Source organism: Coturnix japonica, chromosome 1 (genome assembly GCF_054131305.1).
Source record: "Coturnix japonica strain WE chromosome 1, WE-NBRP24, whole genome shotgun sequence".
Classification (NCBI taxonomy): Eukaryota; Metazoa; Chordata; class Aves; order Galliformes; family Phasianidae; genus Coturnix; species Coturnix japonica.
Genome location: NC_140663.1, coordinates 155,169,919 through 155,194,586, shown reverse-complemented (window position 1 = coordinate 155,194,586; position 24,668 = coordinate 155,169,919). Strand labels below are relative to the sequence as shown.

The following is a 24,668-nucleotide window of genomic DNA, read 5'->3' as shown; positions in this document are numbered from 1 at the left end:
TATAAACACATCTAGGCACCAGCAGATCCATCAGCACATTAACATAGCATCACAGTTACATGACATTAAATAACTTCAGAGATGTGTTGCTCTGCACAACAGAACTTCAGGTTGGTTTATTTGAGATACCGTATCTACATAGAAATACATTAAGTACAAAGTGAGACCGCTTCACTATACTGAAGCAGCAAGGCACCATCAGGACAGGAGATGAGTGAGTTTAAAGTGTTTTCCTTCTCTTCCACCTTCCCCTTATAGCTCAGTGAAGTTCATCTCTACAGCAAACGTCTCACTGTAGACTTTCCATGTTTTCGACTTGTGAGGGTTATCCAGCTCGTTCCTGGGAAGGTACAGTCTGAAAGATAAAATCAAGTCGTGTTTCTTAGGGCCTGGGGAATGTTTTTCCATTCAGACTGTGGAGAAGACTTCATTTCTAGCACTCACCTGACAGCACCCACACATCACCTTCTGATATAATACAGTTGCAGAGCTACATGACCACAGGCACATATTTCTCCTGCTACTGGCTTTGCCTGACTACCTCAGTTCAGGTGCCATGTGCATTTTGCTGGCAGGATCTCCCCTAGAAACTCTGGTCTCAACAAGAACAAGCCCACAAGAGTTTTTAACCTTTAATAACAGCATGAGAACCAGTAGGTCAGGAGCCTCTCTCTGGGATCTAAAACACTGATATTTAGCTTCTGAATTTAGCAGCTGAGCAAGGCTAATGTTAAGCTCCAGCCTCAGTCAGTTGTGCTGTTGACATCTGAATGGTTAATTACCTTGAACAAAAAGGTATTATTAACAATAGAGTGCTGGGAAACAAAGCAATGGATTAAGGTAATTGACAGGACAAGGGGAATGGTTTTAAACTAAGGAGAGGGGAGATTTAGATTAGATATTGAAAGGAAATTCTTTACTCAGAGGGTGGTAAAGCACTAACAGAGGCTGCCCAGAGAAGCTGTGGGTGCACCATCCCTGGATGTGCTCAAGACTGAGTTTGATGGGGTCCCGGGCAGCCTGAGCTGCTGGGTGGCAACCCAAATCCCCTCCAACCCAAGCCATACTATGATTCTATGTTTAAACCACTATGCACAGCACAAGAGTGTGCCAACTGCCTGATCACAGGTTAGAACTGAATGTCAGAAAGCCATACAGAAGCTAAGGCTGGTTTGGTTAGCACACTCTCAGCACCATGTTCAGTAACTGCCAGCTCTGTTCAGACGCCAAAAGTCAGGTTCTGAAGGCAGCCACTGTGACCACTTACCTGTTATTTTCAATAAAGGAAGTGTTGAACCAGAAGAAGAATGGGCAGTCGTCATAGCCTTTGGGAAGATCCTGAAAGGAAATTCTTCATTTAAAAAAAACACAAATAAAAGCAGACTTTGCCCCCACAGAGCTAAGCCAGCTAAGACCCAGCTGGCATTTGTACTGCTGCCCCTCCTCAGAGCAAAGTGGGGATCTTCATGCTGTTGTACTTACAGAATTGGATTCAAATCTGACTTTCACATCACCGCTTATAACAGGGCTGTCTTCCAAGCCAATGACTACAGAGTCACTTTCAGAATCAAAGAAGAGCTGGGTAACAGAGAAATATATTTCATGGTCAGCTGATGACAACATAAGCTACTAATTCATCATGTATAAATACAGTAACAATGCTAGAATACTAGACAACAATTTAAGCTTCCCTGGTCAGAATGAACCATTAAGTACATTTAAGTGACTTCTAAGAAAGCTCTTTACTACCTTACACTATTTCTCTTAAGGCTTAGCAAAGCTGCATCTTTTTAAGATTCATATTGCCTATTTAGATAGTTTCATGTCCAATATTCAGCTTCTGTGACTCAGCTGACACAGTTTCATACTCTCACCTTGCAGTTTCCTTGTGTGGCACACACACATTCCAACACAACCTGCTTTTTCATTATTATCTGCACCTTCATATCAGTTCCGTTGCCTTTCCCAACTCCTGAGAAGAAAGAAGTCACGTTACACTGGAGCACACACAAATCTGCTGAAAACTAAGTAGAAATCAAAACCAAGTACATCAATCTTATTTAAAACTGCCTTGATACAGACTTCAGAGAACTCAAACCCTGAAGGCAGCTTGAGCTCCAGTGTCTGAGGGCTTGATTTTGAATTAACAGTGAATCCCACTCATGGAGCAGGAACAGACTGAACAAAAATAGCAGTTCAGGCCCCCTAAAAAAAACCCCACTGAACTTATAGTACTAGTGATCAGTTCATACAAACAAAAACTTATGTATATCAAGCTGAGAAACTGCAGCTCCAGATGTTGCATTGGATCCACTAATCTACTTGATAACTGATTCCTCTTCCAAAACAGCACCCAAGAAGTGACAAAACAAAGCAACTGCACTTCAGATTTCCTTTTCAAATCACAGCAAGTCTACATTCCTACCTCAGGCTTAAGAAGAGACAGTACAAAGATGAGCTGCCCATGCTAAGAAGCCACCACCAGATAGAGAAAGGCCCAAATTCAAAAGTTCTTACCATGTATAGAGTGGATTTTGAGGTTTTTTATTTTGAGTTGTCTCTCTGGTGGGAGTTGGAAGTTATACTTGTTTTTCAGGATCTCATAATACCCAACATACCTACTCTGTAATGCAAAAAACCCAGACACATTATGCAGTTTCTGTATCCCACACAGACCAGTTCCAGGTAGAAGAAGGATTGAGTTGATCTGCACTGAGTTCTTCTCTCAAGTCCAAGGCTTAGAAGAAATCAAGCCATTTGCTTTTTCCTTCCGCAGTTCAAGCATCTGGTTGTTAAAGTTCCACACAAGCCCTACACCTGTCTCTAAACAGCATTTACACTTGGTGTTTTAAGAAGAAATTTTAAAGAGTTATGCCTTCAACACTGGAACAGACTGCTCAGAAAACTGGGTCCTTGTCTGTGGAGATGTTCTAAAACTAAACAGGAATGGTTCTGGGCAGCCTGCTCTGCTCACCTTAAACAGTAGGGCTGGACTAGATGCTCTCCTAGTCTCAGAAGGCTGGAAGCCCAGATACCATAATCACATTAAATACTGCACTCAGAAGCAGCATAAGAAATGTGCTGTAACAAGGGCATATAAGAAAGATACAATGCAACCCTACTGATTGATAGCCCAACCCCTAAAGCAAAGAGTACAGGAATTAAGTAGTAGGAACCTCTCTGAAGCTGCTCCATCTCTGCCACCTTGTTTAAGTACTCACAAGGTTAGGGTTAGTTTGGCTCATTACAAAACGTGCTCAAACTTACCTGGGATGGAGTTTCAACTCCTTGAAATTTGGTACTTGTAGTTCTGTCAGTCCTTCTCTCCCCAAAGTAATCCAGACTTTCCTATATAGGGAGATTGTTTCAAGAGTGAAAAATACCTCACCACCATTCCCCTTCCTGAGGGCAGCACACAGCAGAGAAACTCTAGGTTCTAAAGAAACACTTCAAAGGCCACGTTCCCTGATCAGGAATAGTCAGGAACAGAAAGTTCACATGCTGCAAGGTATTTATTTTTTTCAATACAGAGTTCCACAATACAATTAATAATATCAGTGCATTTCGCCAAGTAAGCAGATTCTAATGAGGGTATTTTGACTACTGAAAGAAGCAGAAATAAAACCTAGTTCTTACCTTTGCACTCTCAAACTGGTCACTGTGTATAAGCCAGGTACAGACCATTGTTCCAGTTCTACCTGTATTACAAGAGAAGGAGTTACATAAGCTCAAAGGTTTGAGAATGGGTTTTGTGGAAATGAATTCATAACTTGAAACAGAGGTAACGGGAGATAAGTAGCACACAAGTACCTGTATTTCTGGGAAGAAAAAAACATTGCACTTTGTTACCTTGTTTGTTGAAAGCAGCCCCTGCAGCTCTTAAAGGTATTACTTGAAATATCTAATTAGTCACTAAAGTAACTGCATCCTCTATTTAGCAGTGGAGAGAGTCAAGCATACCTTACCAAATAACACTATAGCATCAGCCAGTGTCAGCTGGAGTCTCACAAATTACTTCTCCACTCCACCTTTTCCTCCTCAGCCCTATTAGGGCAGCACCAGGACTACTAGCACACAGGTCTCCAACACTACCTTGGTCTTGAATTCAAGCCTGAAGCCACATCACCCTTCTCTACCCTCGTCAGGTAGGTTCAGCATTCAGTTTCATTAAGCCTTCTAAGCTCAGTTCCCAGCTGTAGAGAAAAAGCTTTTGTAGACATCTGATTCAAGTGAACCAGAATCTGTAGCCACCTGATGTTTTGTCTAAAGATGTTTATGCGTAAAGATGTGACACGTTTTCAGGGCTTGTTCACACAGCTACTAATGTACTTCAACAACTCCTGCACTACTACAGAGTACACATAGCACCCGCAGGTCATCTTATACAGGAGCTCACACAAAGCCTGTCCCTACAAAGCTACCATGTACTCTTTCCCAATGCCTTATGTGCCTTAAGGATCCAGCAGTACTTTGGATAACTTCCCACTACACCCCCCCAGAAATTCAGCAGCTCAAAGTATACTGCACTGCCAATTTGCTAGTCACAACACCTATAGAATCTGTGAAGTTAACTCATAGCATAGATGCATTCAAAGCACTGAACCATACTTAAGTCAAAGTAGTTTGACAAGGAGTGTGTAACTTGCAGCATACACAGGTTGTACACAAGAAGCCTTACCCTTGCCTCCTTTACAGTGAATTGCTATGATATTCTTCTCATCTTGATTCATCCACTCACGGACACTGGTAGTGAATTTCAGCATGTCCCTAAATAAGAAGAAAATTAGCACAGCCAAAGCAAAAGCATGAGAAGTTATGCTGCAAATATTTATTAACAAGACTCACTGTAATGCTGGGACATTGTGGTCATCAATAAAGATCCTTTCTACCCTGTAGTGGAAGTACTTGGGGTCATAGCCTTTCTCACCTACAAAAGTAAGAGCTGGTGTTACACCAGGAAGAGCAACGAAAGCTTAAAACAAAGAAAGTAGCTTATGATACAAGACTGATGGTCTGAGCATAAAATAGTGTTTAAGTCCTTTTGATAGATTTTAAGTTCCCGAAGACCTGATGTATCAATACCACACCTTGAAGTGATACCTTTCTTTTTAGCCTCCTTTCAATAGTCAGCAGCTAAACATACTTACTGCAGAGATTGTAGACTTTATAGTGACCTGCATGCTTGGTGTCCAAAAACCTCGCAACTTCCTGAAGAAACAAGTTCAAAGTAATTAGTGCTCTGCTCTTTATTTCCATCACCACAAGCTGAACAAGTGCATTCATGAACAGTCCTTAAACAAGAAGCCTCTTCATCAACCCAATAGTTCAAATTCCCATCTCAATTCTAAGAAAGCATGACTGTGATTCAATTCCTTACTCCATATATTTCTGTAGGAGTCAGACAGCACAGTTCTAAATGGGCTACAACTACAAGCATTTAAACAGTGTGATTAATAACTAATCATGACAATATCACTAACCTGTGTGAGAATTTATTTGGTTCACTAAAAGATTCTCCAAGAGAAGAGATATCAGAACAGTCTGTCCACACTGCAAGACGCATCTTAGTCTGAGACTACAACACAGCAATGCAGCACAGGGGAGATCACTATTAAATCATTCTGACCAGCCAAGCCAGGACTAGGATTTGATAGTGTAACCTACATACAAGTTAGTTTACCTGCAAATTCTAGTTCACCTAGAAGTGATACAGCATTTAGAAATACTAAACCTGGTAATGAGAGGTTCTTACCTCTATGGGATTCCTATAGAAAGACTGCTTCCCAGAAGATGGAAAAGACATTGCAATAACACGATCTGTGGAGAAAACAGCAACCAGAAGTAACAACATGGAGGCAGACTTCTCACCCCCCCTCACCCACCCACCCAAGAACTATATGACAGAGAACATTATATGGATTAATTGATTCCTAATCTATGAGCACACTGCTTAGGAAAAGCATCTAACCATTTCCAGGAGCTCTTCCCCCCATCCCCATAATCAGCACAGCTAGAGCAAGCTTAATAGACCTTCCTAAAGGATTAGTTATCTTAAGTGCCAGACTCCATGGAACTGGAGACAAAAGCCCTCCAGTAAGTTAATCAATAGTTCCTTAGTTTCCATAGGCCCGGAACTGCTATCACTATGTATCACTATATGTAGATATAGCACTACAACCTCTCACCCTGAAGGCTAAACCTTGAAAGCAGTGGTTAGTGTTAGTAGGGTGTTTTCACACTGTGAAGTTTCATCTGTTGTTATAGGATTTCTACCAACCGGTAACATAAGTGAGATCCAGATCAAAACCATCTTTCATGTAACGCCTTTTGTTTTCAGAGACCTGTGGAAATGAAGCAGACAATCTCTCAAGAGCATGACACAGATCAACAAGTGTTGTCTATTATTAGGAAAAAAATGACTTTGTCACTAAGTCACATTCCAGAACCTCATTTTACTTTTGCAGAGTTATTTGCTCTCAGATAATGCTGTGACTGTGTTATTTGAATAATCTCCTATTACCTAAAGTAATTTTGCCTTGAAGTATAAAAGCTTACTCCAGTGAACAACACTGCAGATTCTCTATAAACTATGCATGAATGTCTTCGTGGGATGAGTAAAAGGAAGAGAATGATTAGAGCAAAATATTCAAGTATTTGCTCCTGTGTAAGGGGTTGAACTCAAAGCTGCAGATCTTACTTTAGTACCCTGATGAATGTAAGAGGCATTTAAAGTGGATAGGGCTTTAATGCATGTAACAGATGAGCTGTTTTGTTTTCCACCAACCTCTCCTCAGCCAAAGAAGAACCAGTCCATGCACCACACAAACCAGCAATTATCAAGACACACCACAGTGTGGCAATCACTGCTATGCCGACTTTGTAGGTCAAGCAGCTTCTTGCTCAACCAGAGGCAAGAACTGCCAGCTCTTCTGCAGTCAGAAGCAGAACTGCAATAGCCCACCAAGGGCATAGAGCAAGCATGTTGCTTCTGCTGCATTATCAGTTTCAGATCAATATGCTGTAGACAGATTTACTGCTTGCTATATTTTGACAGCTTCCTGGACAAAGGAATAGTAACATCTGCCTAGACATACTACTTGGCCAGCTTACCATTCTTCTAGTTACCACTTCAAGCTGTTTCTTCTGTGATGCCAGGCGAAATATTCTTATTAAGATGACGATTCTCAGAACTCGAAGGAGAGTAACCATTCTACACAAAAGAGATTTGTAGTAAAAAGCATTGAGCTTAAGCATAAAGCGTGAAATTATTTAAAAGCTGTTTCAGAGAATATTAAAAAACACTTTGTTTCATGCAAAAAAAACAAGATCTGGAGTACCACAGTTTTATTGTTGATGGCACTGGGGATGCACATTCTGCAGCAGTAACAGAGCTGGAAGATTCCATAGTCTATTCTAGGAACTTCCTCAGCTATCTCCAGCCAGCAAGCAACAAATTCCCTTAACACTGTCAGTTATCCCTTGATACTTAAGTGAACACTTGAAGTGGAACCAGCCACCTCATAGACAAGCTGAAAAGAGAAGGTAAATAAGCTGGACATGCTCGAATAAGAAACATTTTCTTTAATCAGTCAACAATTTGACAAATTTAGTTGAGAAACTTTGAACTCCTGTTGAACTTTGGATCAGGCAAGATGCTTATGTGAGTGGCTCTATAGAAACAGGGGCAGTTGCTTCAGCATACCCTTAGGGACAAGGACAAACTAACATTAATTTCTTAAGGAGGTATATGAGCATACATTTTTAAGAAGCACATACATGTTTCAGGTCCTGTTACACCTAGGTAAGAACCTCAGTAAATACCCACAGTTCTCCACCAGTGTAGAGCTTGTGGAAGTCAATAATACACAGTTGTCCTAGAAGCCTGGTAAATTTCAGTTTCTCCCCAGCTTCCTTCTAGTCCAAGATAGTACCTCTATTGGTTTGGGGAATTCCCTTGAACTAGAAGCCAGACAAGGACGTGAACTAACAGTGGATTGAAGACACTAGAGCCCCTCTCCTCAGCTTGAACCATACCTTACAAGAAGAGTTTGCCTTCTGCCCCTTGCAAAGGCAACTAGTTAAACATTAGTTTGCAGACATCCTTCTATTGGTCAACAGACACTCACTCCAATCCACACTGCTAGACTAAGTTAGAAAGGATAGAGGGATGTGACATTGCCTCTCTGGGTTGCCACTGAAATCTGACTTGTATGACAAGTTGTCACCCACAGAAAGCACTCGACAAATCTCCAAACAGTCTGAGCAGACTTTAAGGCTGCTGTTCATACCAGAAGGAACAACCAAGAGCAAGACAATGGGAATTAGTTTGATTGTGCGGTCACAACTGGAGGATTAGGTTGGAAGGCCATTGTCTCTAAACGTGAGATTTGGCCAGATCTATGGGATCATCTAGAGCAAGGCAGCAATATATCCGAGCAGGATTGAAGAGCTTTTAACAACAGAAGCCTTATGGAGGGACTCAATAGTTGCGTGGGTGAGATGGTAGGTCCTAGCTGAGTATCCCAGCTGGACTTGTTTTTGTGTGTGTTGCACTAAGCAGTGCAAAAACTGAGCCTGTCTTAAAACCTCCATCAAGTCAGAATACAAGGGACTTGCACACCAACCCACAACAACATAGAACAACACAGGAACACCCCTTTGCCCTCTGGAGTACTTGCCCCACCATTCACTTTTAGTTACACCAGGAGATGTTTAGATCATATCTGCCTTTGAGAGGCAGTCAAGCTACAACAGAACTGTAAGCCTAAAGAACAGAAAGACTTTGCTTTGAATTCTGTACTATGAAATACCGTCACAGCTTTATTTGTGACGTAGCATACACTCACCTAGCCCAGATATGCCCAAGAACATTCTTAGCGGCCCATCACAGAAAGATCACATTTAACTGCTGTCAGACCATTCTCACCTTGGAATCTGATCTGTGGCAGCAAGCTCAGAGAAGGAGTAGGTCATGTTAATGAGCAGAGTGCCCACTACTATGAGTGCATCTAAAGTATTCAGTTTGGATCGGAAATAGTTCTTGAAGCTGGAAAAACAAAAAATGAAGAGTTTTAGATAGATGCACCTACAGATGGTCTTGCCACGCTGAATTCCTTTGCTCATGTCTTACCCTTCAACAAACACTCTCATGAGAACATCAACAAGGAAGAAGAGTGCTATAGCCAGGGAAACGCCTTCGAGAATCTCTCTGATGCCTCTTTTCTTCTCACTGATGGACAGATCCACAATCACCACTATGATGTCCACAATAATAAGCACAACCCCAAAGACTCTGCGAGGGGGAAAAAAACACAAGTCAACTGGTATATACATACATACCAGTAGTGACTTGTATATACAAACTGGAGATAGCAACTCTAGGTTTTTATTTTAAGCTGGTCCAGCAAGCATGGATTCTTTTATAGATTAAGGCCTGCTTGTGTAACAGCTAAAAGATTCAAATTGCATTTTTTTAAGTGACCTGCACAGAATACACCATCCACATGGAACTGTGCATTTTTAGACACAATAGTAGTTATTAACCAATAATCCCGTATCTATCCGTGCATGATGCAGATCTGAGTGCTTTAAGGCACAGCAGCATCAGTGCTGCTTGCCAACTTACTCACTTTCCCTCCCACTCGTGATGAAGAACGGCCCCAAGAAATAACCATATTTAATGGCTCACCTTCTTTTAGCACCTAGATTGCATACAGCAGACCAACCAGCTGCCACAGGCTTTAGTACAACATTAACAACTCTTATGTCAATAAATGACAGTAGCATTTCCAATTACAGTTTCCCATCCTCCTTGGAGAATGCAGACATCTAAGACATCTTTCCCAAAGAAACCTCCCTTCTGCTGGAAGAGGTAGATTTAGTGCTTCCCAGTTAGAAGCTCAAAGAAGTCTCAAGTTCTTACACCTAAAAGAACTACTTCTACCTTTCCCATATCATTACAAGCATAATCTCTTACCTGAATCCAAATGACATCACAAAGGGGGAAATTTTTCTCCTAATGGTACTGCAAGAAAAGAGAATCGCATCAAGACAAGTGACGATTTGCTACTGATTAAACCAAAGTAGCACTGCTACTGAAGTTCATTCTTTTATTTTCAGAACTCTGTATCAGTGATTTAAGAGAGTATTCAGCTGCAGTCATGAAGAAAATACATTAAGGTGGTGTATGGAAAAAAAATAATCTTCCATCACTTGAACAAGAGGTATTTTATCAGCTACAACCTTAAAATAGTACTACTTCCTGTCAGTATTGTTCACATATTTGTCCTATTTTTCCTGTTGTGTGTGGTTACCATGCTCCCCCATCTCCACCCACACCATTGGAGATGCTACTGTTACAGGAAGTATTCATCAATTCAGTAATTTATATGAGATTATTGATGTGCAGTATAAACTACTTGTTTCCTTCAGGGTAGTTTGAGCATTACGTTTTACTTGGTCAAAGACCTTAACTCCACTATCCAGCTTAAGACAAGGCTGAGTATGTTTAAGATGAAGAGGAAGCATCTTGATAGGCTCACTGATTTAGCCCATATTCCTCATTATTAAGCTTAAAGTTCAAAATATAAACAACTAAACAGCTACACCTTCAAGCAGGAAAGGTGCTGTATCCTTAACTTGGATGTGAAAAGTGGGTACTGTAAATGAAGCAATAAGCCTTATTTTCAAGGGAACACAGCATATGGAAGTTTCTCTTTGCACTTATGAACACCCAGGACGCAAGAAAAACAATGCAATAATTACATTATGACTCTGTCTTCGCCCAGCTAACCCTATGATATAGGTATAGTATGTACAGGACGACTTCAGCTTCCACAGCCTAAGGACAAGCACCTTTATTGGATGCACTAAAAAGGGAATCTAATCTGTCTTGCCAAAATCTTGGCAGTTAAAGGCACAACAATTGCTTGCATATTTAAGCCTTTATTAAATGCACTCCTTAACCTGAATTCATACAATTCAGGACAATAGGAGAGGAACTGAGATAACAGGCTTAATCCTACTGTTCTTACTGATCACGAGCAGGTTCAGACAGTTCATTCTTATTGAGGGCATAATGCTTGCCATTTGCTCCAGATACTGATTCACCTGATTTTCTCACCAGCATCTCTTCAATTTCTTCTAATTCTTTTGAGTGAATATATATATATATATATATATATGCAGTGCAGTTTGAACTACCTATTTTCCACTCTGTCACAGATTTATTGCTAACTGGTGAACTGGGTTTTCATCTCCATAGGTATGAAGAAGCTTCCTGGACTTGCACGCTGTTATACATTAGAGCAAGTCTTGGTATGAAGTGATGCACAGCTTCAAGGTATCAAGATCAAAGCACTGGTATCAAAGCAATTAAGGCTTCTCAGCAAACCACCTGCCTTCTCATTTTGGCTCAGGCATTTTCACTTTTTTTTGGGGGGTAAACAAGGCACTTAGTTTATCATTAGCTTACTTGGAACAGCTGTCCGGTTCATTATCCTCATCACGACCATCATCAATCTTTATTGTGGGCTCATCTGCTGTTGGAGAGCTGGCAAAGGAACAGCACAAATAAATATATAAATTACATACCAGTACAGATGTCAACTTTATATATCTGAAATAAAGGGTAGCAATAAAGTAATATTAATTACTATCAGCTGAGCAGCAAGGAACAGCCTAGGCTGAAGCACAGTAATAGTACCAGGAGAAGAAAAGCTTTCCATATGTTGGCACAACAGAAGCCTTTGGTTTGCACTGACCTAATTCCACTTGCTACCCTCCTACTAAAGTTCTCTTTTGGGGGGAGGAAGGGAAGACATTTTATTAAGTAATGAGATAAAGGACTTTGAAGTAAAGCATCCAAAAGTCTGTCAAGAACTTCAGACAAGCCCAGACTCTGGAAGTGCTGGAAACACACATATGCAAAATTCAGGTGGAAAAGAACCCAAAACATTAACACTACTACAGTAAAGTACTTGTTCATAGAGCACTTGCTAGGAGAAGCCATAGCACAGCAATGTTTTTGTGCTGAGCAGGATACCAGACCGGAAACTGGAAGATCAGGGCAGCAGCAGTTGAACACTTTTTTGCAGTGGCTGCTCACTATAACTTCCTCAGAAGAGTCTCTTTCAAATGGGATTTTGTTTAACCACCTGAAATGCTTTGAAAGCCACAAGATGACTTCATAGAAAGTCAAACGTAACAGTCAAATCCAGTGATTTGCATTTTTAACCTGCTGCACAGAAATAGTATATTGCATAACAGCACAGCAACAGTGTTTGCTGTGACTCTGTCTCTGGTATCATTGCTACTCACACAGAAGCAACTGTATGCACAGTATTTTCCATCTCCAGTATCTCCAGCAAGCTTGCTCTGTTCCTAAAACTGAAGGAAGGCTCTGGAGATGTTAAGGCCATTCAGTTTAGCTTCCCAGATGTTCTCACAGGACATTCACTTCAGAGTTAACCGCTTAGTGTGGGCTGAAACACTTCACTTATTAGGATGTGTTACTGCTGCTGTAGCACTCCTACTGCAGATCACTTGCTTGTATTTGTATACAAGTGAAGGGAACTGAAAGCCAGACTTCTAATCTTCTACTCTGGGAAAAATAAGAGTGAGCTACAGTATATTTTGGGTTGGGAAGCCAGCTGTTAAGATTAGAAGAGAATAGAAGCCAAGTCCAAGGACACTGTCTAAACTGTGTTCTCACACAGTAATTCAGGCCTGAACAATGCTTCCCTAAGAGGTAGTTTTACTTTACATCTAACCGTTGCCCAAACTAGAAAAAGCTTTCTGCTAGAAGGTCCTATGTCTAATCTTCAAACATAAGGTAGAAGAGAAGAAAATGAAGGCATACTACAACCTACTGTCTACCCACAGACTCTCTAAAGAGTACACAAGCTTCTCTAACTGCTCACAATTAGAGAGAGCATTGGACTTGGAAGCTTATAAGGAGAGCAGAGCAATATGCTAACTACAGTACATCTTGACAGTGGCTCCCAGAAGCTAGAAGAAAGCAAAACTTACTGCCCCAAACTCAGCACACCAGGACAGGATAGCTGTACCGCCTTGTTACAGTTCTCAACCACTTGCAAGAAGCCCATCACAAAAGCACATTCCTATCAGAGATATCACTCCTCAAGTAGCACTGCTCTCAGGGAAGGAAAAGAAACAAGAAAAATAGAGTCCATGCATGAAGTGCTTGAAGTTTACATAGCATATCTCCTCTTTGTTATGTCCAACACACTAAGGAATGCTAGGCAGAAGGCTGCATGCAGCACACTTCAGGTCTGAACTCGTGCACCGGTTTGTTTCACTCACCTTGAGGCTTCAGTGAGCTCTGACCCCTGTTCATACCTCACAGTTGTCATTTTGGCGTTTCTTGCTCTGCTGGTGTTAAAAGAAGCATGTCTAGTTAGCAATACAAGAAGCAAGGAGTATTCATATCTTCATCTACAGTAGTTTCTTACATTATGAGAGGACAGGCCTGCACTCCCTCCTCAAACACCTTCCCTCACAGCTGAGGAAGCACAGAGTAGCCATCACTCAGCAGCACAACCAAGCACACCTAGCACACCCAAGAGACGACAGCTTTATCTCAGCACCTTTCCCCGCTTCCAGCCGGTCTCTGCTCCAGCAAGCAGAGCCGGGGAGCAGTACAGAAGGGATGCCCTCATCTCACCCCCGGCTGCTGTACCTGGCTCTTCCGACCTCGGAGTGCGAAGCCCCACCCGGAGAGCTAAGGACAGAGGCGGCTCCAGGCTGGCTGCGGGCCGGCCCCGGGCAGCACCTCGGCACTCTCCGCCCAGCAGAGGCCGTGCGGGCCGAACCCCGGTCCGGCACCAGCCACAGCTCCGGCCCGGGAGCTTCCCCGAGCGCCCTCACCTCAGCACGGCCACCCGCCTCCCAGCTCAAAGTCGAGCCCGGACACCCGCCCCCTTTGCCCCGCAGACTCAGCGGAAAATTGCGTTAAACTTCCTGAGGACAGCCTGCCCACCTCCCGCCCGAAGCCCCGCTCACCCGCAGAGCCACGAAGAGAGAAAGCGCTACAGCCCCCGGCCGGGACGAGCTTAAAAGGGCCGCGGTATCGCACCTGGGCCGGGCCTGGCCCGCCCGCTGCCGTGGACACGGCTTCGCTCCGCCTCAGCCGGGGGTCCTGTGGGCAGCAGGTCGGCCGTGAGCCGGCAGATGTGGGATCCTGGGGTGTATCACAAAGAGCGTTGCCCACACCGGCCCTCTGTGCCATGGTCCGGTGTGGGAACATGATAATACTGTGTCCAGTGCTGGGCTCCCCGGTTCGAGGAAGAAAGGGGTCTCCTAGAGAGAGAGCACCTCCTGAGTGAGAAAGGCTGTGAGCCTTAGGGATGTTCAGCCTGGAGAAGGGAAGGCTGAGGGAGGATCTTATCCAGGCTGGATGTGGCTCTGGGCAGCCTGGTTTAGTGGTTGGCAGCCCTGCCTGTGGCAAAGGGGCTTGAAATTAAACGATCATTAAGGTCCTTTTCAACCCAGGCCATCCTATGATTCTATGATCATATCAGTGATTATAAATAACTCATGGGTGGGAGTCAAGTGATAGAGACTAGGCATGTGGTGCGTGGCTGCTCCCTCCCCAACAGTCAAGTAATCAACAAGCAGCCCCTTAACATGAGCATCTTACTGCAGAAACCTGCTTCTCGCTAACACTGGGGCCAGCTCTGTCCTTTACCAGCGTTCTGCAGCACGCTCAGCAGCAGAGGGAGCTCCAGGAGAGCGCTTGGGGGAAGCCTGCAGCTCCCACAGCTGCAGGGCTGGTCAGGCTGGTGGGGAATTGTGTTATTCTCACGTAACCCTAAGAGAGAAAAATCTCCTCACAAAGAGCAGTGAGGTAGCAGCACAGGCTGCCCAGGGAGGTGATGGAGTCACCATCCTCAGAGGTGTTCAAGAACCATGTAGATGTGGCACTGAGGGACGTGGTGAATGGGCACGGAGGGATGGGTTGGTGGTTGGACTGGATGATCTTGGTGATCTTTTCTGACCAAATAGATTTTACACTAACAACCTACAACGATCAGTGCAAGAAGGGGCTGGAGGCTGGCAGTCATAACTGTTGCTTTCAATGCATTTAATCCTATAGCTGTAGCAGTTTTGCCAGCTCTGATGTATCTTCATGAGTTTCCTGATAGTCAATCTATTTTCTTCAAGCTACAGCTTCTGAAGTCAGAGGACTAAAGTAAAAATGCCACATATAGCTGTTAATAAAACTGATTTTCTGGCTCTCGTTTTTGGTGGAGAAAGATGTATAAACATGGATGTTAGGGGGAAGTTCTTCACTAGGAGAGTGGTTCAGCCCTGGAACAGGCTGCCCAGGGAGGTTGTGGATGCCCCGTCCTTGGAGGTGTTCAAGGCCAGGTTGGACGGGGCCCTGGGCAACCTGATCTAGTAAAGGTGTATGTTTGGTGGCCCTGCCAGGCAGGGGGGTTGGAACTACATGATCCTTGAGGTCCCTTCCAACCCGGGTCATTCTGTGATTCTGTGACCCAAGGTTTGTGAAACAGAAATGAAAAAAGAAGCATTTAAAGTATTCTGGTTTTTAAATTTACGTCTCGTAAATCAGTTTCATTATATTCTGTCCTTTAACTCATGATGCTGACGTTCAAAATCCCCTCAGAATCCAGTTCTGATCCATGGATGATTATCATAGGTGTAGAACAGCAGAACTGACAACAAAAAGAGATGGAAATGTTCAGTAAATCATCCAGTTACGCTGGGCAAGAGCGGGATGAAGTGTGTATATCTCAGAGAGGTGATGACATACTTAAAATTCCAAAAACAACAGAGAGGGATATGATAAACAGAATCTCTTAGCTTGACAGACGTCAAGATAAGTAGGTACAGATCATTCATATCTGATACTTGTAAAAGAGAGAGAGCCAAGAAAAATAATGAGCTTTTTATTCTGTTTTGAGCTAACGGAAATGTGGAGATAAGGAGAGGGGAAAGGGGATCAATTCTGTGCCAATATCCAAAGCAGAGAGATCGGATGAGCTGATGGTGGGCTTGGCCTTGCTCCCAGAAAAGAAGAGTAGAGGCTTCAGTTGATAGAATACTGAATCCTGACTGCAGTGACTTAGACCAAGGCAGATCAGACTTAGAGCACCAGTGATCATGTTGTGAAAACAAGTAACTGAGAAAACCTGGAGAAGCAGTAAGGAGTGATCAGCTGCTGGTGGTCCTTCCATATGTCTGTGTGGCAAAATGCATAGCAAGATTCTTACATCCACAAACAGCAACGACGTGAGGCTGAGGGCATTGCTGGAGCTACTTGGCTTCTGCGTTCTCTCAGTTCTCTAGTCCTGATAGCCATAGCTTTTAAATGAAAGAGTCCTGAGTCCACCAAACACCAGCCAAAGCTCGTTGCAACTTTATGTCCATGTTCTGCATTAAGAAGTTCTGAATGGAGTCATCTCAGGAACAGAACTTGCTCTTCCTCATCCCAATTGGAGGCAGGCATAGAGTTCATAGTTACTTGGCTTTAAGCAGAGAAAAACAAATCTGGCAGAAGAGGGCTCACAGAGTACAGCATCATGAGAATAAAAGGCTGGAGGATGGGCTGCGGCAGATTCTGACTCAGGGCAAATAATAATAATAAATTAACAATGGGAGTAATTAAGCACTGAAAGGTCTGTGGTTTGTTGCTTGACACTGAATATTTTACAACAAAATATCTATTTCTCAAAGAGATGCTCCCATTCAAATGGGAACGAAGTAGGTCAGGGGAGTTCTCTGACCTGAGGTAGGTATAAGATCACGCATATTATCCACACGCTCCCTCTGGCCTTGTGACTAATTCGCTTTTGTACAGCTATTCCTGATGTAAATGAGATGGGCTCAGACCTGCGCTTGCCCTCAGGAGCTTAGGAATTAATTATGTTTGTTGTATCAACCCATTAGATACTCATAGGCTGCATGTAGACTTCTTAGACTGAATTATACCTTTGCTCTTTGAACGTTATCAAAACATTCCGATCTGGCATGTTTCAAGGTCTGCCACCTTTGTGCATGGGTTTCTGTGGTTATTCCTCGCTAACAAACCACCAACTTTTAATATGTACGTCCCAGTTTCGGTTATTTCATAGATTGAAACTACAGTGGCTGACGTCATCCCCATATCTTAAATTTATCATACTTTTGTTGAAGACCTTTATTGTTAGATGAAAAAACCAACTGTTTCAGACCTCATAAATTAGCTTTGCTCAAAAAAAACCCATCCCTGGCAGCCCACATTCCTGCAGGAGATGCATAGCAGCTGGCTCATGGAGCGCCTGCAGGCCGCTGCTGCCTCCACACCTGCCGTGCCTACAAAGAAAGCTGGTCTGTCCTCTCTTCCAGTGAGCAAGATGTTCATGGAAGGCGGAAAGTGATGGAGAGGTGCAGAAATAACGGCAAATGGATTCAGCACCTGGATTCAGTGCAAATGAGCTGTTTTGCTTGGAGCTGGCTCCGGACTACTCTGTATTTTCCTCAGGTGCAGGTAGGTAGCCAGATTCTTGCTGTGAAAACCTCAAGGCTGTAACTCCTTTGAAGCCTTGGAGCAGCTGGTTCATTGAATCCTTACTGCTTTAAGAACAAACAAACAGCTGGGAACTTGTTTGGGAGAAAATCTTGTCCTGAGAGTTTGGAGATGCCACCCTTGTCTTCCAGCTGCAGTGATGTTCCATTAAAACCTAGGGGGAGGTGAATGTCCTTTGGGTGTCATCTTCATGTCTTCATGTTGAACAGCACACCACAGCCACAGGAATATCCAGAGTTGTCCCACAGCCCCACTGTTCACTCACTTCTATCCACTGCTTTACATTCTTGCTGTGCTGGCTGTGCATTTAATGTATGAGTAGTAGGGTTTTTTATGACTGTTATTCAGCACCTACGTAGTTTTGCTGGAAGCAAGGAAGAAGAAAGCAGGGTGGGGAAGTTTTTAGTTAATGAAATGGTTATTATTTGCTGACAAGATCACTGAGTGTCTTATGAAGAGGGAACTTGGTCTCCTTCCAAGTAACTAAACAGGAATTTGGACTGCAGTATGTGTGTGAAGCACGTGTATTCCAGACACACAAAAAAAAGAAGAAAAGACACGTACAGCCCCATTGCCTACAGACTTCAACATCTGTGAGGATGCGTTATTGCTCATACTGTCCGCATTCTTAACAATGACTTGGTTGTTTTACCTCAGGGCCAGTGAAGCGGTGCAGGAACATGTCTCCCTGCTAGAGCTCCCTCATGGGAATTCAGCCTTGTGGCAGCCTCTCTCCAGTACTTCAGGTATTCCTGACTCTTCTTTTAGCCTGGGCAAATAAATTCATCATGAAACAGGTATGCAAGGAACATGTTCCAGCTGACCAGGAATTTCATATGCAGACATTGTCGAGGCTATCACCACTGAAGCCCTGAATAGAACATGGGTATTCCAGGCCTCTGGGCTCTGAGAGGCATTTGCAGTCCCTGAAAGAGGGTTGGACTTTGAGTTCTGCTCCTACAAAGTGACAGTCACGTAAGATACATGGAGGAGTTGTACCCCCAGGGGGTCTGCAGCCCCATTGCCCCATCCTACCAGGGACCAGCAGGAGGCCTGATGACCCCCATAGGACCCTGCAAACACCCATGGCTGACCACGATGCTCTAATGCTGCTGCATCCTGCTCCTCTCCCCCATAATGAAGATATGTCCATGGATCAAGAGGACATGTGCATTGGCCAGATAGGCAAGAGCATAATTTGGTGTGTGTCATCTCAAGCACTGTCTAACTCAAGCTGAGAAAGAGACAACATGGATAAAAGCACAAGAAGAGCTGAATGACTCGGCCCCAGGGAACAGTACACAGACCCCACTTGCTCAGGGGCATCCAGAACAGCTTCAAAAACCTGCCTCAAAACAGGGGTAGTGAATAAGTGGTGAGAAAAGCACTGCTTACATAATCCTTTCATGGTGAGATGGGTCTGTAGTTCCTGTTTTTAAGAAATAAACATCACTGCTGTACTTTGGAAGAGCTGTAAAGTCCCGCTTCAGCAAAGGGTAATAGAAAAGTCTTCGAGGGGTTTACTTATATACCTTGTCTTTTGCCCCACAGCCCTTCCTCAGACCACAGCCCTGTAAAATGGAGCATTCCTGCTATTGTATTTAAAAGAATCTGTAATTCCTTGGCCGTAACACAACTGGACGCACTCATCTGTTTGCTTTTTTCTCTCTTCTACAAATGTCCTTGTTTGTGTTAAATAGCAAATACGATCATCCAGCTCCAAGGAGTTACACAACTGCAAACCCTTTGAGATTTCAGCTGAACATCAAGTCTTGCTCAACACCCCTGCGTTCATTTCTTGGTTCAGATTTTCAGCTCTTTCAGCATTACGGCTGCACTGTGCTTTTGACATATAAACCAGATCAAACGGCAAAAGAAACATCAACCACAAAAGCTGCATTCATTCCACCTTGCAGGGCTTACTGCAATGAGCCCGTCCGTATTAAACACGAGATAAAACTCCCACGAGGAGCATTAGCCTGAGTGATTCATATAAACACTTCAGCAAGTCAGACTTGGTTGAGCTCCACAGTCAGATAAGGTGGGTAATGGTACGCAACCAGCAGTCACTCTCATTTGGAGAGCACTGCTGATAGAAACATAACTGTTCCTTATTCTAACTGTGAGGTATTGGGTAACAACAGATACATCAGGGTTTGGGTAAAACTGCCTGTGTTTTGTATGGAGCTGCCTGTTGCGGTGAAGCATTCTTCTGAGCCCTTGATGTGGGCCATCTGGAAAGGAAAATCTACTCAGCCTCTAGAAAGAAAGCCAGGATTATGATCACTTTATTTTGCAGTTGACTTTCAAGGGAGATATTCTTATCAGGAGGAGGTCTGAAGGAAAGGCAAGTTGCAGGTATGTGGATTTAATATATGTTGATAAAGGCATAGGCAAAGGCGCTTTTTCCCCCCTCTAGACTTCACTATCTATTTTTCAGGAGTCATTGCTCCAATCCATCCTTCCTGTTAGCTTTTTGCTTCCACCCACATTCTCTGCACTGGGCCTGATCCTGACCTCAGTGCCAGAATGGCAGCAGGATGGAGAAGTGCCAGCAGTCCTGGGCTGGGAGAGAATCATTCTATAACGCTGAAATCTTTTCTCCGTCATCTGAAAAAATGCCACGTGCCAGAGCTCACACCTGCACGGCTTTTATCAGTGACTTCCACAGGGCTGTTCTCTTGCTTTGCTTTGGCCCTGGCTTTCAGGCAGCTCCCCTGTCACAGCAGCTTTGCCAGCTCTATATGTTTGCTCCCAGGGTCGCAAGCTGAAGCAAAGCAAGTCCTGGGAGTGCAGATCTGGAGAGCCAAGTTTCCGCAGTGCTTCCAGATGTGAAGAGGGGGAGTTGCTTTATCCCATTTCTCAGATTTTGTTTTATTCTTTTACGATTTCTTTTATTGTTGTTGTTATTTTTTAAGCACACCATGCAGGCGCTCTGCGAACAATTTGTACTGTTCTCCTGCACTCAGCTGCATGCTCCCAGTGGTGGCTGTTTATGTGTTTTCTTTTAGCTGAGCCTCAGCCCAAAGCCCTGTCCATGTGCCGCATCTACGTGGCTCTTGTACCTTCAAGGACAGTGACTCCACTTTCCTTGGGCAGCTCGTGCCACTGCCTCACCATTCTTTGTGAAAAAATATCCAACCTTGTAGCATTTACTGGGGAGTTAAATGTGATTGTGATGTAGGGGAGAAGGGGTAAGATGTGAAAGGAGCTTAAGAAACAGTGCACTCTGTCAATGCTTCTTTTCAGGTGCTGAGAGATGAGTGTGTTGATGGCCTGGTTGCTGCTGCTCCTTCTGGTCAACTTCAGCTCACCTGCACCCAGGTTTTCGGTGCGTATTGCCTCAGCCAGTGTCTGTACAGCCTTTCTGTGATATCCCAATGGGTTATCGTTTCCAGGGAAAACTGTCTTCTTTTTATTAATTGCAATTTAAGAAGCAGGGAAAGAGGAGCTCAACATAGTCTGAAGCAACCTGTTTTCATCTGATGAGCAAATCGCTCTTGGGCCAGCTCAAAGAGGTACAGAGTTTGGCAGAGGTGAGCCCAGAGCTGTCAGAGTAAAACCAGCAGCTGGTTCTTATGCACACCTTTGCTTGTCTGTCTTGGAAGTGATTTTGCTCTGTTTTGTTGATGTTACTAATGGGGGATCATCAGCCACAGACTAGGCTGTTGCTGAAAGTCCCAGCCAGAGTGGGCAGGATTCTGGCCTTGATTATAGTAATGCAGCTCTGAAGTTACTCCACTTATCCCAGTAGGCCCACTGCTTTTCAGCTCTTTTATCTTCCAGTTTTACAAGATATTTTGCTGGTTTAGCCTGACTGCAGTGCAAGAGCAAGGATTTTCTGCTCTTATTACCCTGAGGAGTTTTATAGTCTGCAAAACTCCCTTTGATTTCCTTAAATGAGCTGAATGACTTTTGTCCTAAGTAATTTTCCACATATCTGATGATATTCTGTAATGCTCAGATCAGTGGAAAGACCATTGCAAGAAACCACTTTTCACTGGGTTTGACTCAGCAGCCCATGCTTCAGGACTCATACTTCTTGGGAAGGGACTGCCATTGGACCATCTTGATCCATAGAGGCAGAGCAATATGTTGGGGTCAAGAATAGATACACACTCATTTCTTCTCTGCCCCTCTGTTCCTATCACTGATTGAACTTTACTTTTTGTTCTTTATTTTTTCTCCGTTCCTCCTCACCCAGGAAAAGGATATTTGCCTCCTAGACAACAATAAATTGAGACAAAGGTTAAAACATCTTCAAGATTTGCTTTACTTGTATGAACTACAGCTGAAGGACATCCTGGAGAACACTTATCATAGGACAAAAAGTGGGATCTTCTCAGGCAACAGGAGCATGCAGCATGAGCCTCTTTTACCCACAACCAGCGGGAATTTGATAGTCTATGACCAAGGTACATTTTGCATTAGCATATGTGGAAAAGTCAGCTGGTAAAAAATGCTTAATTCTTCCTGCAGTGTCCCTTGTATCACATACAGATATATGTGATATTCTGGGAGTCTGAGGTACAGCTGGGCGCAGCCAAGTGCCCATGCCATTCCCTGGTCTCTGCATGGCGCCTGCTGACAGAGCCAGCCCTGCTCCCACATTCCACATGCTGTAGCCCCACCTGAGCTGTACCCACCCCTGTTTCACAATGACTCCCAAGGCCCTAAAGCCCCGCTCTGGAAACCAGCATTGTTAACACCTTTCTGGCTTGTCTGCTTTGGCACTGCAGGCCTTGCAGAGCCAGCCAAGGGTCCTTGTCCTATTTCTCTTGGCGATGCCCTCTCTCAGCTGCACATACCCCCTTGCATTCCCTCATATAACAAACCGATACCATTCTGCCCAGATTGTTCTGCAGTGTATAATAGGAAGAACACCAAAAGTGGTTACTACCGGGTCAGGCCCAGGGCAGACCAAGAGCCTTTCCTGGTGTACTGCGACATGTCTGATGGCGGTGGGTGGACTGTAATTCAGCGACGGAGTAATGGCAGAGAGAATTTCAACAGGTAGGTGCCTTCAGGTCCCATCAACAGAACCTTCTGTGAGACCCCCAGTGCCCACCGGATGGCAAAACCCAAGTATTGAGAAGCTGGATAAGCAAGATAATAACAATAGTAACTCTTTGCGTTAGGGAGACGTGTGGGTATATATTGGTAACAGGAGGTCATTTTCAAGATGGATTTTAAACGCCTTTTCCATGGTTGTCTGCATTTGAGATTGCATGTGCATGCATATTTGTATGAGGTGGTTCAACTGGAAGAGGCCTATAAAGGTCATCCAACTGCCCGATCCAAACGCCCCTTAACCTGTTCCCATGTTTGACATCCCTTATGGTAAAAAGTGTTTTACCTGGAAAAAAATGTCCCCATGAAGATTAATCATAGCACACAGAGTTTTAGGGCATGTCTAAGTGTCTCTTAAATCAAGTATGACCCATTGTAAAGCTACGTCAACTGGCTCTAAGCTATCCTGCCCCATAGGTAGCTATATAGCCATGGCAGTTCAACTCGTAGCAAAAGTGAATTTGTGGCAGTGGAAAACATCCTAAGGAGAAGCATTGACTAGTAGGTAGGTCAGGCAGAACTGAAATCCCCACAAACAACCTGTGAGAGCAAATAAAGACAGGGTTAATTTAATTGGAAATAACAGTACTCAGGTAGTATATGTGAATATCAAAGGCAGCAGAGAAATAACAGGAGGATTTAAGTTACTGAAGTGATTAGAAGAATGTAATGACGTAAGATTTATCTTAAGAACAACAAAGCTGGAGGATTCTGGTGAAAAACAAGTATGTGTCTTTAAAGGACGAGTAGCCACAAACGGTGACACTGCAAAGAAACAGAAGTGAGAGCAGTCAGTGAATTAAAAATAGGCTCAAGTGGAACAGGAACACAAAGCAGATCCAGATGTTTTCCTTCCAGCTTCATCCAGAAGCTTTTATTTGCAGCTTCTGCTCATTTTCAGACTCTTCACTATATCACTTTATTCATCCAGGGCTAATGTATATATTAGACTGCAAGTGTCACCGACGGACCCTTGTTACCCCCATATGCTGAAATTTGTATTCGTATCTATTGCAGGAAGTGGAATGATTACAAACTGGGATTTGGGAAGTTCCAGGACAAGAATGATGAATACTGGCTGGGCAATGACCACATCCACGACCTGCTTGCTAGAGGTGCAAGTATTCTCCCTCCACAGACTTTTCCAATTCACCTGAGATAGTTCGTCTAACAGGAGTCCACTTTGTGCTTAGGAGAGAGCTCATTAAAGATCGACCTGATGGACTGGCACGGGGAAAGACGTTATGCAATATATGAAAACTTCCAGCTCACCAATGAAGAGGTAAGAAATGGAGAGAGCAATGAATTCCTGAGAGGACAGGTCTGTTAGGCTAAAAATCAGATGACTTCTAGGTCTTAGAGAAGATGCTACAGGAGCTGTTCTAGCTGAACCATGACCAGCTTATGAATGCATCTGCTTGGCACAGTTTCCTGCAACAGGTGTTGTGATCAATGAGCCAGGCAGAGCTTTCCAGCTTGTTGCATAGTGTATGAAATGATTCATGAAAATCAGTAAAGCCTGAAGCCCTTTTTAACAATGTTACTATAACAGAAGGGCTGCTAAAATGATGAAGAGACTGGAACATTGCTCGTATGAGGCAAGGCTGGGGGAGCTGGGCCTGCTCAGCTTGGAGAAGAGGAGGCTCAGGGGGGACCTTACCCATGTGTATAAATACTTGGAGGGAGGGTGCCAGGAGGATGGAGTGAACTCTTCCACTTATTTGACAGGGGATACAGTGGATAGAGAAAATTGGACTTCAAAAATAAGATCTGATATCAAAGACACATTTTACATCCCATTGCAGGACAACTACAGGTTATGGTTTGGCACCTACTCCGGTAATGCCGGTGACGCTCTGTCTGGTGGGAGCAGTTTTGAAGATCAGTGGTCAGCCTCTCACAGAGGGATGCAGTTCACCACATCTGACAAGGATCACGATCGATTCCTGGCAGGCAACTGTGCATTGGAGAGCAGTGGTGGTTGGTGGTTTAACAGGTATGGAAAGCAGTTGATTCTACTCAGCCTTTGGGAGTATGAACAAGGTGT

General features: G+C 43.7%; 2 protein-coding genes across 8 annotated transcripts in view; one reads left to right on the top strand and one right to left on the bottom strand.

Moving 5' to 3' along the window:
* Window positions 1-86: 86 nt before the first annotated feature.
* On the bottom strand, window positions 87-14,340 carry LOC107308193 (phosphatidylinositol 3,4,5-trisphosphate 3-phosphatase TPTE2-like). 7 transcript variants are annotated; one of them, XM_015851888.3, is made up of 19 exons: window positions 14,023-14,340; window positions 13,324-13,389; window positions 11,474-11,551; window positions 9,977-10,024; window positions 9,131-9,292; window positions 8,927-9,046; window positions 7,111-7,210; window positions 6,278-6,341; window positions 5,753-5,817; window positions 5,148-5,208; window positions 4,846-4,927; window positions 4,679-4,767; window positions 3,637-3,698; window positions 3,268-3,348; window positions 2,518-2,623; window positions 1,875-1,972; window positions 1,483-1,578; window positions 1,268-1,338; window positions 87-355 (listed from the first exon to the last, which is right to left on the bottom strand). In XM_015851888.3, the coding sequence occupies exons 2-19, from the start codon at window positions 13,371-13,373 to the stop codon at window positions 253-255; spliced, it is 1,536 nt and encodes a 511-aa protein (XP_015707374.1). In that variant the 5' UTR covers window positions 13,374-13,389; window positions 14,023-14,340; the 3' UTR covers window positions 87-252. The 7 variants fall into 7 exon arrangements, with proteins under 7 accessions (XP_015707374.1, XP_015707373.1, XP_015707378.1 ...); XM_015851887.3 differs by having other exon boundaries at window positions 13,324-13,392; window positions 14,023-14,158; XM_015851892.2 differs by lacking the exon at window positions 14,023-14,340 and adding an exon at window positions 13,700-13,915 and having other exon boundaries at window positions 13,324-13,392.
* A 5,133-nt stretch (window positions 14,341-19,473) lies between these two features.
* Window positions 19,474-24,668, top strand: part of LOC107308192 (fibrinogen-like protein 1) — a 7,424-nt gene continuing 2,229 nt past the window's right edge. The window contains exons 1-8 of the mRNA XM_015851885.3: window positions 19,474-19,592; window positions 19,851-19,909; window positions 20,801-20,882; window positions 21,756-21,966; window positions 22,405-22,564; window positions 23,639-23,736; window positions 23,815-23,903; window positions 24,427-24,617. Of these exons, the coding sequence (XP_015707371.1) occupies window positions 20,811-20,882; window positions 21,756-21,966; window positions 22,405-22,564; window positions 23,639-23,736; window positions 23,815-23,903; window positions 24,427-24,617 (821 nt within the window). The 5' untranslated portion in view covers window positions 19,474-19,592; window positions 19,851-19,909; window positions 20,801-20,810. The remainder of the gene's footprint in view (window positions 19,593-19,850; window positions 19,910-20,800; window positions 20,883-21,755; window positions 21,967-22,404; window positions 22,565-23,638; window positions 23,737-23,814; window positions 23,904-24,426; window positions 24,618-24,668) is intronic.

Excerpts from the sequence above, each read along its gene's own strand:
- LOC107308193 (XM_015851888.3), bottom strand. The coding sequence starts at position 13,373 with ATGACAACTGTGAGGTATGAACAGGGGTCAGAGCTCACTGAAGCCTCA. Across the intron at positions 4,928-5,147 it reads TAAAGTCTACAATCTCTGCA|GTGAGAAAGGCTATGACCCC; the intron begins GTAAGTATGTTT and ends TTACTTTTGTAG. Across the intron at positions 3,699-4,678 it reads TCACTGTAAAGGAGGCAAGG|GTAGAACTGGAACAATGGTC; the intron begins GTAAGGCTTCTT and ends CTTGTAATACAG.